At 42.9% G+C, this 14,181-nt stretch overlaps 1 protein-coding gene across 1 annotated transcript in view; it reads left to right on the forward strand.

Moving 5' to 3' along the window:
- Positions 1 to 12,516: 12,516 nt before the first annotated feature.
- LOC126190964 (probable cytochrome P450 304a1) overlaps positions 12,517 to 14,181 on the forward strand; it is a 134,499-nt gene continuing 132,834 nt past the window's right edge. Inside the window, exon 1 of the mRNA XM_049931626.1 lies at positions 12,517 to 12,635. Coding sequence (XP_049787583.1) covers positions 12,539 to 12,635 — 97 coding nt within the window. The 5' untranslated portion in view covers positions 12,517 to 12,538. The remainder of the gene's footprint in view (positions 12,636 to 14,181) is intronic.

Raw genomic sequence — 14,181 nt, forward strand, 5'->3', positions numbered from 1 at the left:
TGTGTTGTTCTCAGCGTAAGGTAGTTTCAGTTAGTTTAAGAAGTTTTTAAGTCTAGTGACCGATGACCTCAGCAATTTGGTCCCTTAGGAACTCACACACATTTGAACATTTGTGTTTATGACGTCCGTCATATCTCCTGAACTATGCGTCGTAAAATGATATGTTCTTGTAGGTACATTTAACGATAGATATGGATTCTGTCTGCGAAAAGTGTTGCGAATAGAGTTAGGAGCAACGAAGTAATAAATTTAAACGTCTTGTATTAAGCGGCAGTTTTTACCGATCATAGTGTTTATGAGGTCATATGTCCTGAAATAATTAATTATTTGGTACATTCAGTGGTGTGTGAGTACTGTCTGCAAAATTGTCACTAATGTAATTAATAATAAGGAAATAATATATTAAGAATCATGCTTCATGTGGCAGTTTTACTCTATGAGGAACGAAAAGATAATTTTGTGGGGATTGTCAGCGAGAAATCTTTCGTGAAAGTTTGTTGCAAGTCTCTAAGTACCCTCATACTCAAATAATGGATGATAAAAGTACGGATAGTCTCGAGTCGTGGGCAACAATGTTTTTACACACCCACTCCAGCCCCTTCCATAGGTGGACGATTCTTACCCCCACAGCGATCCTTTACAGACAGTAACAATATTTGTATCAACTTTGGTTGAAGACGGTGCAGTGGCTTGGGAGAGGTGAAACATACAAACATACAAATATACATAATTACATCCATTTTTATAATTCTATGAATTTAGTGTTGTTTAAATTAGCCATTGACTGTTTTTCGAACAACTAATGAAAACAACAATAAATGTAATACAAACGTGAACAGCGACCTGAAGATTAACCTGTCGATTCGAAACCAGTAACAGCACTATTTGTGTAAATAAATATTATTATTAACAGTGGCTGGTTGCTGTTTCCTTCTTCGCAAGTATCAGCTTGCTTTTTTTACACAGTCATGGTCTCTAAAATGTCAGTTTTCGACTCACCGCCAGGAAGAAAGTGCCGGTAATACTGAGGCATTACATTTTGTGTGTGATATACAGCCGGCCGTTGTGACCGAGCGGTTCTAGGGGCTCAAGTCCGGAACCGCGCTGCTGTTACCGTCGCAGGTTCGAATCCTGTCTCGGGCAAGGATGTGTGTGATATCCTTAGGTTAATTAGGTTTAAGTAATTGTAAGTCTAGGGGACTGATGACTTTAGATTTTAAGTTCCATAGTGGTCAGAGCCATTTGAACCATTTGTGATAATACAATACAAAATACGGCGTTAAGGTTTTACTTGCTCTTGATCTCCCGTCACCGTTATAGGAAACAGGCAGTAACGCTACAGCAAACAGATACGGTGGTGAATAAAGAAAAAACGTCGACTGTAAACGTGTCATAGTCGGTTGTGCGTGTACAACTATGTGGTTCAACGTGTCCTCGTGAAATATCGTCAGCAGTGCAGTACCTTGTTATCCGTAATCATAAACCACCCTGGAAGTGGAAAACAGAGGAAGATGTAGAGAAAGTGGACAAATTGGGGTGAAAAAGAGCGCATAGTCAAAGTTACCCGAAAGAACAGGCACCACACAGAATCCACAGCTGTGAAACATTATACGTAAATTGAAGAGGATCACTGCTGTAAGCTGCAGCAACACGTTACGCGGAATCAGCGAAAGAGTGTACTGGACCTGTCTTCCGGGATATCTTGCTCAGTATGCAGGCGCGTTAACCACTACGCCATCTTGGACACAGAGCTACCGCAACTGCGCGGACTATCTCTGCACGCGTCACGGCCGATCCATATTCCTACAGAGAACCATTTTACTCACTGTTCGCTACTCTGAGATTCCCGCAGGATATCGGACGTATTTGTGCATCCGCACTGAAGAAAGTGGATCCATTTCCCAGCTAGGCATGTCAATTATACGTGAATATGTGATGTCTGCTCTTTAGGACATGCCCACTTTCGAATACACTTTCTTCAGTACGGATGTACAAATACGTCCGACCAGCTGTGGGAATCTCAGAGTAGCGAACAGTGAGTAAAACGGACAGGGACTGCGGGTCTGCAGGTAGGTGGCGCTCAGTGGGAATGTGGATCGGTCGTGAGGCGTGCTGAGATAGTCCGCGCAGTTGTGATAACCCTCTGTTCCAGATGTCGCAATGGTTAACACACCTGCCTAGTGAGCAGGACATCCCCTGTTCGAATCTCATTCCGATACACAGTCTTGCTCGTCGCCGCTGATTCCGCGTAATACCCCACTGCAGCTGACACCAGTGATCGCCTTCAATTTACATATATTGTACATTTTGACAGGAAAAAAATGCAGAAAGCAATATTTCGGGCGGAAATAGTAGTATGATAATCAGTAAGAAGAGTAAAATACGTTTTGGAAGAATCTAAGAAAGCTGAAGAAACCGGGGACAAAATTAAAACTCCTAGAATACAAAAGCGTTCTAGGCAAGTACTTTCTCATAGTGACTTCGATAAAACTCTTACTGGAACATAATTTTTGCAATACTATGAGCAGAAAAAGAATATCTCACCGTTGAGAAAGCTGCTTATATTAAAAAAAAAAAAACTGAGATCAATGTTCAGGTGAGAAGGGAAACATTTCAGAAAATTTTGAAAGAGATGAGATTTCGTTTAAAACATGTAAAAGTAAGAGAGCTATCCTAACAGAACGTTCTTACATTGTTCTAAAGCGTGCCGAACACTTAAAAGTAATTACAAATAATGAAAAGGGACCAAATAAACTTGTGGCGTTCACGGGCAAAGCGTTGGTGCATGCGCGTTATATTGGCAGCATGAAGAAGTTCCTGAAGTAATGCTGGTACTAATGCAGACAAAGAGCTCTGATAAAGAGAACTGAGTTAGTTTGTGATTCGAAATCCAAGTCACAAGATTATCACGACGACACGAATGGGGATAATTATCACAAATGGTTAGAAGGGAAAGTGATTCCTAACATCCCAACTGGTAGTACTGTTTTTCTTAGTAAAACGGTTCAGACAAATAAATTTCCCATTACTGCAACTCGCAAAAAGGACATAGCTGAATGACTGATTCAGAACGAAAACAGTTTTAAACCGAACTTAACAAGAAATGAGCTGTTAAAAATTGTGCGTTGTAATAAGCCAAAACCTGTTTTCAAAGCATATACGTACAGTTTTAAAGCGTAAGGGATAAACTGTTCAGAGGCACCCACCATACCACTGTGATCTGAAAGCAATAGAGCTAACTTGGAATACAATGAAACAAAAAATTGCAGAAAAATATTTCTTCCATTAATTTAACTTCCGTAAAACAAAGCACCATGGATGGAGTCTTTATCTAAGATTACCGAACATGAGTGGTTGGAATCTTTCTAACATGTAAAAGCAATTTGCTAATGGATATTGGCGCAGGATGCGTTAGTGGAAGAAGTAATTTGGTATGTTGATCTGAAGAGTGATGATGAATATGTAGAACATGACGATGGCATTGAAATGAAAAGCGACACAGCAGATGAAACTGGAACAGATGCCTCTGCAACAAATACAGCAAACGAAGTACATGGCATCTACCCCTTGCGAGATGGGCCATGTACTTCATAACTCTTATCACCAATTGTAACGCAGTTTTCATTGCATAATTGTAGTTCTACCACGCTTCCACGCCCTGAATGACACGCGGATTCCCGGTAAACCGACCGAGGCACAGCCACTCACTTGCAATAAAGGTGGAGTCGACCAACAGTTAATAGAACTGCAGTCAACAAAAAACAGTTCTCCCACATTTTAAATTTTGGAACTACAGAGCGAAGCTCAGCTTGACACCAAGACCATACACGTACCTTCAACTAACACATGTTTGAAAGACTTTCTCCATGGTATGGATCAAGTCTAAGGCCATGCAACAGAGTACTTGGAACACATTAGCACTAAAAAAGCATTGTATGGAAAAATAACACCTAGAATGTTTTTCATTTCGACTCTTCATATGTTGACGTCCAGCTGACGAAATGATCATCATTGTCAGAAACATTAGACGGAACTGGGCAGCACAGCATTAAAGTCTAGGGACGAAGAGAACGCAGGAGTACCAAAGTTGACTGCAGACAACGGGTGCCATGAATCAACATTTCAGTCATGAGCTTTTTTAATAAAATGAAACTATATGGGTCCAGAGACATGTTCAAGTCTCAAAGAACTATAATGTATATATGTAGACTGAAGCGACGAATGAAAATTCGGATGCAGGCCTTGGTACAAGTTTTCAATCGTCTGCGTATATACATCATGACTGTTTACTTGAAATCGAAACAGGCACTATGAATTGAGAAGTCGCAGGTGTGTTGATCCTGCGTATGTAATACCCTGCTCAACAAGTTTCTACAGACAAATGGAGTCGCATTTGCGCAACTCGCCAGAATGTTATGCAGTTGTTTCATATAAGATGAATGACAGGGAACATATTTTTTGTGTACATTTCCTAATACAAATACGGAGTTTCATAGCATTTGGCAAAGTAGTTTTGTATACCCCGTGGTCTAGGGGTAGCGTCTTTGATTCATAATCAAAACATCTTCGGTCCCGGGTTCGATCCCCGCCACTGCCTAAATTTTGATAAATAAACAGCATTGGTGGCCGAAGACTTCCGGCATAAGAAGTCAGCCTCATTCTGCCAACGGCCTTGTCAAAGAGGGCGGAGGAGCGGATAGAGGTTCAGGGCACTCTCTTGTCCTAGGGGTGGGAAATTGTCCCTAAAGGCGGAAGAATCAGCAATGATCAACGACATGAGGATGCAGAAGGCAATGGAAACCACTGCATTAAAGACACGTAACGTGTATCCACATGACATGTGGCCTGTAATTGAAGAAGTGTTGTGATGATCTCTCCATTGGCAAAAGATTCCGGAATAGTCCCCCATTCGGATCTCCGGGAGGGGACTGCCAAGGGGGAGGTTACCATGAGAAAAAGATTGAATAATCAACGAAAGGATAACGTTCTACGAGTCGGGGCGTGGAATGTCAGAAGCTTGAACGTGGTAGGGAAACTAGAAAATCTGAAAAGGGAAATGCAAAGGCTCCATCTAGATATAGTAGGGGTCAGTGAAGTGAAGTGGAAGGAAGACAAGGATTTCTGGTCAGATGAATATCGGGTAATATCAACAGCAGCACAAAATGGTATAACAGGTGTAGGATTCGTTATGAATAGGAAGGTAGGGCAGAGGGTGTGTTACTGTGAACAGTTCAGTGACCGGGTTGTTCTAATCAGAATCGACAGCAGACCAACACCGACAACGATAGTTCAGGTATAGATGCCGACGTCGCAAGCTGAAGATGAACAGATAGAGAAAGTGTATGAGGATATTGAAAGGGTAATGCAGTATGTAAAGGGGGACGAAAATCTAATAGTCATGGGCGACTGGAATGCAGTTGTAGGGGAAGGAGTAGAAGAAAAGGTTACAGGAGAATATGGGCTTGGGACAAGGAATGAAAGAGGAGAAAGACTAATTGAGTTCTGTAACAAGTTTCAGCTAGTAATAGCGAATACCCTGTTCAAGAATCACAAGAGGAGGAGGTATACTTGGAAAAGGCCGGGAGATACGGGAAGATTTCAATTAGATTACATCATGGTCAGACAGAGATTCTGAAATCAGATACTGGATTGCAAGGCGTACCCATGAGCAGATATAGACTCAGATCACAATATAGTAGTGATGAAGAGTAGGCTGAACTTCAAGACATTAGCCAGGAAGAATCAATATGCAAAGGAGTGGGATACGGAAGTACAAAGGAACGACGAGATGCGTTTGAAGTTCTCTAACGCTATAGATACAGCAATAAGGAATAGCTCAGTAGGCAGTACAGTTGAAGAGGAATGGACATCTCTAAAAAGGGCCATCACAGAAGTTGGGAAGAAAAACGTAGGTACAAAGAAAGTAGCTGCGAAGAAACCATGGGTAGCAGAAGAAATACTTCAGTTGATTGATGAAAGGAGGAAGTACAAACATGTTCCGGGAAAATCAGGAATACAGAAATACAAGTCGCTGAGGAATGAAATAAATAGGAAGTGCAGGGAAGCTAAGACGAAATGGCTGCAGGAAAAAAGGACAGACTCAGCATACAGGAAAGTCAAAACAACCTTTGGTGACATTAAAAGCAACGGTGGTAACATTAAGAGTGCAACGGGAATTCCACTGTTAAATGCAGAGGAGAGAGCAGATAGGTGGAAAGAATACATTGAAAGCCTCTATGAGGGTGAAGATTTGTCTGATGTGATAGAAGAAGAAACAGGAGTCGATTTAGAAGAGATAGGGGACCCAGTATTAGAATCGGAATTTAAAAGAGCTTTGGAGGACTGACGGTCAAATAAGGCAGAAGGGATAGATAACATTCCATCAGAATTTCTAAAATCATTGGGGGAAGTGGCAACAATACGACTATTCACGTTGGTGTGTAGAATATATGAGTCTGGCGATATACCATCTGACTTTCGGAAAAGCATCATCCACACAATTCCGAAGACGGCAAGAGCTGACAAGTTCGAGAATTATCGCACAATCAGCTTAACAGCTCATGCATCGAAGCTGCTTACAAGAATAATATACAGAAGAATGGAAAAGAAAATTGAGAATGCGCTAGGTGACGATCAGTTTGGCTTTAGGAAAAGTAAAGGGACGTGGGAGGCAATTCTGACGTTACGGCTAATAATGGAAGCAAGGCTAAAGAAAAATCAAGACACTTTCATAGGATTTGTTGACCTGGAAAAAGCGTTCAACAATATAAAATGGTACAAGCTGTTCGAGATCCTGAAAAAAGTAGGGGTAAGCTATAGGGAGAGACGGGTCATATACAATATGTACAACAACCAAGAGGGAATAATAAGAGTGGACGATCAAGAACGAAGTGCTCGTATTAAGAAGTGTGTAAGACAAGGCTGTAGCCTTTCGCCCCTACTCTTCAATCTGTACATCGAGGAAGTAATGATGGAAATAGAAGAAAGGTTCAGGAGTGGAATTAAAATACAAGATGAAAGGATATCAATGATACGATTCGCTGATGACATTGCTATCCTGAGTGAAAGTGAACAAGAATTAAATGATCTGCTGAACGGAATGAACAGTCTAATGAGTACACAGTATGGTTTGAGAGTAAATCGGAGAAAGACGAAGGTAATGAAGTAGTAGAAATGAGAACAGCGAGAAACTTAACATCAGGATTGATGGTCACGAAGTCAATGAAGTTAAAGAATTCTGCTACCTAGGCAGTAAAATAACCAATGACGGACGGAGCAAGGAGGGCATCAAAAGCAGACTCACTATGGCAAAAAAGGCATTTCTGGCCAAGAGAAGTCTACTAATATCAAATACCGGCCTTAATTTGAGGAAGAAATTTCTGAGGATGTACGTCTGGAGTACAGCATTGTATGGTAGTGAAACATGGACTGAGGGAAAACCGGAACAGAAGAGAATCGAAGCATTTGAGATGTGGTGCTATAGACGAATGTTGAAAATTAGGTGGACTGATAAGGTAAGGAATGAGGAGGTTCTACGCAGAATCGGAGAGGAAAGGAATATGTGGAAAACACTGATAAGGAGAAGGGACAGGATGATAGGACATCTGCTAAGACATCAGGGAATGACTTCCATGGTACTAGAGGGAGCTGTAGAGGGCAAAAACTGTAGAGGAAGACAGAGATTGGAATACGTCAAGCAAATAATTGAGGACGTAGGTTGCAAGTGCTACTCTGAGATGAAGAGGTTAGGAATTCGTGGCGGGCTGCAAAAAACCAGTCAGTAGACTGATGACGAAAAAAAAAAAAGAAAAGAAATATCAGTTTAGAGATATTTTACAGGCGCTCAGTGGTGTATCTATAATACAAATGTGGAATTTTGTATTCAATTATCATTTCAGGAGAAAAGTCTGCCCTGAAAATCTAATTTGATTGCTATTCACATTTCAGATGTTATTGAAGTTGTTGCAGTTTTTCATGTTTCGTCTAGTAAACATTAAGTATACTAAAAATACTAACATCACAGTAGACATCTTTCGATATTTTACAAGGTATTTCTCAGAGTAACCCGATGGTTTTTCATATTATTCTAGCTAGAGTTCTGAAGCCAACTCCGACTTTACTGGGAAGATTATCTATTCAGAAAGGGTAATACAGAACATTAGATCTACATACACTCCTGGAAATTGAAATAAGAACACCGTGAATTCATTGTCCCAGGAAGGGGAAACTTTATTGACACATTCCTGGGGTCAGATACATCACATGATCACACTGACAGAACCACAGGCACATAGACACAGGCAACAGAGCATGCACAATGTCGGCACTAGTACAGTGTATATCCACCTTTCGCAGCAATGCAGGCTGCTATTCTCCCATGGAGACGATCATAGAGATGCTGGATGTAGTCCTGTGGAACGGCTTGCCATGCCATTTCCACCTGGCGCCTCAGTTGGACCAGCGTTCGTGCTGGACGTGCAGACCGCGTGAGACGACGCTTCATCCAGTCCCAAACATGCTCAATGGGGGACAGATCCGGAGATCTTGCTGGCCAGGGTAGTTGACTTACACCTTCTAGAGCACGTTGGGTGGCACGGGATACATGCGGACGTGCATTGTCCTGTTGGAACAGCAAATTCCCTTGCCGGTCTAGGAATGGTAGAACGATGGGTTCGATGACGGTTTGGATGTACCGTGCACTATTCAGTGTCCCCTCGACGATCACCAGTGGTGTACGGCCAGTGTAGGAGATCGCTCCCCACACCATGATGCCGGGTGTTGGCCCTGTGTGCCTCGGTCGTATGCAGTCCTGATTGTGGCGCTCACCTGCACGGCGCCAAACACGCATACGACCATCATTGGCACCAAGGCAGAAGCGACTCTCATCGGTGAAGACGACACGTCTCCATTCGTCCCTCCATTCACGCCTGTCGCGACACCACTGGAGGCGGGCTGCACGATGTTGGGGCGTGAGCGGAAGACGGCCTAACGGTGTGCGGGACCGTAGTCCAGCTTCATGGAGACGGTTGCGAATGGTCCTCGCCGATACCCCAGGAGAAAACAGTGTCCCTAATTTGCTGGGAAGTGGCGGTGCGGTCCCCTACGGCACTGCGTAGGATCCTACGGTCTTGGCGTGCATCCGTGCGTCGCTGCGGTCCGGTCCCAGGTCGACGGGCACGTGCACCTTCCGCCGACCACTGGCGACAACATCGATGTACTGTGGAGACCTCACGCCCCACGTGTTGAGCAATTCGGCGGTACGTCCACCCGACCTCCCGCATGCCCACTATACGCCCTCGCTCAAAGTCCGTCAACTGCACATACGGTTCACGTCCACGCTGTCGCGGCATGCTACCAGTGTTGAAGACTGCGATGGAGCTCCGTATGCCACGGCAAACTGGCTGACACTGACGGCGGCGGTGCACAAATGCTGCGCAGCTAGCGCCATTCGACGGCCAACACCGCGGTTCCTGGTGTGTCCGCTGTGCCGTGCGTGTGATCATTGCTTGTACAGCCCTCTCGCAGTGTCCGGAGCAAGTATGGTGGGTCTGACACACCGGTGTCAATGTGTTCTTTTTTCCATTTCCAGGAGTGTATATGCTCCACGCGCCGCTGTACCGTGCCTTTCACATTTCTGAGCCTTCAGTCTTCTGACGGATTTGATGCGTCCCCCAATAATTCCTCTTTTGTGCCAAACTTATCATCTCGGAGTTGCACTTGCGACATGTGTTCTCAATTATTTGCTGGATGTATTCCAATCTCTGTCTTGCTCTACAGTTTTTACCCTCTGCATCTTCCTCAAGTAACACGGAAGTTATTACGTGAGATCTTAACAGATGTCCTATCAACCTGTCCCTTCTTCTTGTCAATGTTTTCCATGTATTTCTTTCCTAGCCGATTCTGTGGAGAACCTCCTCATTTCTTACGTTATCATTCCACCTAATTTTCAACATTCTTCTTTAGCATCACACCTCAAATGCTTCGATTCTCTTCTGTTCTTGTTTCTCCACAGTTCAAGTTTTACTAGCATGCAATGCTGTGCTCCACATGTACATCCTCAGAAATTTCTTCCCCAAATGAAGGCCTATGTTTTTTACTAGCAGGCCAGGAATGCCTTTTTGCTAGCGCTAATACGCTTTTTCTGTCCTCCTTGCTCCGTCCATCATGGATCATTTTACTATCTAGGTAGCAGAATTTCTTAACTTCGTCTGCTTCTTGATCCCAAATTCTGAGGTTAAGTTTCTCGCTCTTCTCATTTCTGCTACTTTTCGTTACTTTCGTCTTTCTTCGATTTACTCGCAGTTCATTTTCTGCACTCGTTAGACTGTTCATTCCATTCAACACATCCAGTAATTCTTATTCACTTTCACCGTGGATAGCAATGTTATCAGCGAATCTTATCATTGATACCCCTTGGACTTGAACTTTGAAACCTCTCTTGAAGCTATATCTTTGAATTCCCACGTTTCTGTTCAGTTCTAGGCAACGCACACAATGAACGACAGTCGTTAAATCTCTATATGAGCGTCAAATTTTTCCGACTTACTTATCGTGGTCATTTTGCTAAACACATATGTAAGGAAGTAATAAGTTGTCTGACTCTACTTGGAACGTACGCTCTCTGAGTTTTAAAAATAAACCTCTTTGTGATGTACAACGCCTCTCTTGTAGCGTCTGCCACTGGAGTTTGATGACAACACACGTGCTTATTGAGAAAATCCGTCACGAAACGCGCCTCTCTTCTCTTGCATCTTCTCTGTTTTTTCTGTTAAACCTAATTGCTAAGAATCCGAGATGACGAGGAGTGCTAAAACGAACATGGATTCTGCAAGTTACTGCCTTCGTGCATAAATTACGATTATTTAAAAAAAAAATTCATCAGATGAACCTCAGTTTGACATTTACCTTTGCTACAGGTTTTAACTGACGACCAGATCATTTACATATACCCAAACAGGATAGGGAGGCCAGCAAGCAGTCTATCATTGTCTGGTGACGGAGTCTGTGTCGATAGGGTATCGGAGCTGGATTATAATCATAGCAGCACTAGACTTTCTCTACGATATCTGTGTTGAACTTTGTTTATTACGCAAGTGCTCTTAAAGTGCCGCCTCTAATGTCACATGAGATTAAGCCGCAATGGTCTCAAAATTTCCACTAGTGACAAGGTGCTGAGAATATATGCTTTCCTTGTTTCACAATACGTATCAGAGAATTAAGAATTCTTGTCTTTATTACGTTCCACCTGTCATGCTCCGTGTGGCAAGCGAAACATTTTTCTTGAATGACGATGCTGAATAAGTAATATTTCATTAAACTCTTTTCTTTTAATGCAAGCAGAGAACTAGCTTTTTACAATGAGTACCCTCAGAAGTGTTGTATTAAATAATTTTCGGGTAAAATTTGTGAACTGTTACTAATACTTAGTTGCGAAGGACTTCTTCTTGTAAACAGCGTAATTTATTTCGTGTTTCACTCCATTTTTCAGCGGTGTTATAGTAGGCCCTGTATTTCGATTTTTCGTCTATATTTCTATAGCTTTTCTGTGTATTTACCAACCAGACTTCATTTTCGAGAGAGAGATACAATGAATCAGGTGTCGATAGAGTGCAAGCTGAATCTCGCTGCACTCTATGGATGGTAATACGTAAGTGTACCGACCTCTTTAGTATGTCTTCTTCTCCGGCGTTTGATGACAAATGAAACTAAGGTCCCACCAGAGAGATAACTGTTCAAGTGAAGTTTTAATCGATCGTAAAACACGCAAAGGCAAAAAATACCAACTCTACAGTAAATCTCTAAACCAAATAGATTGATTTACGTTGCCGGCATAGGAGGTGTAATATGTCACAGGGAATCACAAACAGTTAAAAGCAAAGTTAGTAGAAAGAGCTTCCTTACATTAGAGAGAGAAATCATGCAACAAAAGTCAGTCACGGAACAAAGCCTACCTTTGATAGAACAAACTGGCACATATCGAGCAGATTTCAGAAACAACAACACTCCAGATATCGACACCGTCTCTAATGACCTCGTTGTCGACGGGACGTTAAACACTAGTTTCCTCCTCCTCCAGATATCCACAGAATTTTCAGACTCCCGGTACCTCAGTGTATACTGTCCTCCAAAACTACGCTTCAAGTGTTCTGTAGAAAACGGCTTACAGCAACAAGAACAGGACGTCCGTTCCCGGCGAAATACTTTTAATTTCTTCTAAATTGTGAAGCTACGCAGTCGAAATTTAATTTCGATGAGACTTCACAAGCCGACCCCGACTACGTCTCCGCCCACAAAATGGCGAAAAAGGGGGCGCATCCAGTTTCTGAAGAACTTACCCAGTTTCATGGCTTGTGAAAAGTTCTGCATTAGTCAAAGTGGTACACCTCTCGTATTTAAGAGGTTCTGCACATACGTCACGAGTCAGTTGTGGAGGGCGCGGTTGCTGTGCGTTACGTATGTAAGCGAGATGGTGGGGAGCTATCTCGCGCGCGACTACTCTCAATAAGAGCACATCGCCGCTACAAGCTGGAGAGTCAAAATGGTACTCTTCGCCTTGGTGTTGGCAGCGCTGGCGCTGGGACTTTTCCTGAGCCTCTTGTGGGCCGAGTACTCCAAGCCTGCCAACTTTCCGCCAGGTGAGTGAATGCAAGAGGAGAACGCACCCAAGTGCAATGTTTCTCTGCAATCTCAAGGAATCTGTTGAAAAGATAACCTTTTACAATTCTCTCACGAATTGGCTCATGCTGTCACTCGTTCAACGGTTCGCCATGCGTGAAGACCTGAAAATCGAAATAACACGAGTATGACTGGTTCCCAAATACGTAATTGGCGACATCCTATCTCTGTTGTTCTTCATATACCATACATAAACGATTTGTCGCATAGGGTGAGAATCAATCTGCAGCTTTTTGTTAATTTCTCTTTGGTGTGATTAACGTCAGCTTCCTCTAACTCTGGAAAAATGTAGGTTAATGTAGATGAATAGGCAAAGTATCCCTGTAATGTTCGAGAGCAATGTTCGTGGTGTGCTGCTTGACACACTCTCATAGATTAAATATCTAGGCGTAACGCTGAAAAGCGACATGGAATGGGATGAGCATGTAAGGGTGATAATAGGAAAGGCGAAATATCGACTTCGGTTTACTGGGAGGATTTTATGTAAGTGTAGCTGATCTAAAAGGAGACCGCCTACGGAATACTAGTATGGTCCATTCTTCAATACCGCTAGAGTGACTGAAATCCCCACCAGGTCGGGTTAAAGAAAAACCTTGAACAAATTCAGAAGCATGTGGGCTAAATTTATTACAGATAGGTTTAATAAAGTCGTGAATATTACTGGAATACTACGGAAACTCAGATGAGAATTCCTGGAGGGAAGACGACATTTTTTCCTCGAAATACTGCAGAGAGAGTCTACAGAACCAGTATATGCGACGAGCAGGCAGGACTCGTACGGAAGCATATAGTCGTCTTTCTTCGTTCTGTTTGAGAGTGGAACAGGAATGGAAATACCTATGATTTGTACAAGGTACTCTCCGAGATGCACGGTATGGTGGCTTGTGAAGTGTGGTACAGATGCAGAAGAACATGATTCAAGAAATTTCATATAGCGAGTTTTCTACCGTTTGTGTCAGATAATTAATTAATTACAGATTCTATTGAACATGTTCGACATATATTGTTGTAGAGTGGAATTTTCGGAGAAGCAACACATTTCCTTAGTGACGGTACGTTTACATGTTGGCAATTATGCAAGGCGTTTGGAAATTCCCTTTACAATCAGAAATGGTTCAAATGGCTCTGAGCAATATGGGACTTAACATGTGAGGTCATCAGTCCCCTACAACTTAGAACTACTTAAACCTAACTAACCTAAGGACATCACACACATCCATGCCCGAGGCAGGATTCAAACCTGCGACCGTAGCAGCAGCGCGGTTCCGGACTGAAGTGCCTAGAACCGCTCGTCCCCAGTGGCCGGCCCGTTACAGTTTTTCAGGGCTTGTAGAGGGGAGTGAGAGCATGGTATTTTGAACAGGAGCCCTTGTCCAGAAACGTGGCGTTTCCATTGTTACATTGTTTCAGTTCAGATGTTTAACGCGTCCACGTCTGCTGAGGGAAAGTGGAAAGTTTGAGTTGTTTATCCTGGTATGCAATAGGGTAGATAGGATGACGTGTAAT

This window comes from Schistocerca cancellata, chromosome 6 (genome assembly GCF_023864275.1).
Source record: "Schistocerca cancellata isolate TAMUIC-IGC-003103 chromosome 6, iqSchCanc2.1, whole genome shotgun sequence".
Taxonomy (NCBI): Eukaryota; Metazoa; Arthropoda; class Insecta; order Orthoptera; family Acrididae; genus Schistocerca; species Schistocerca cancellata.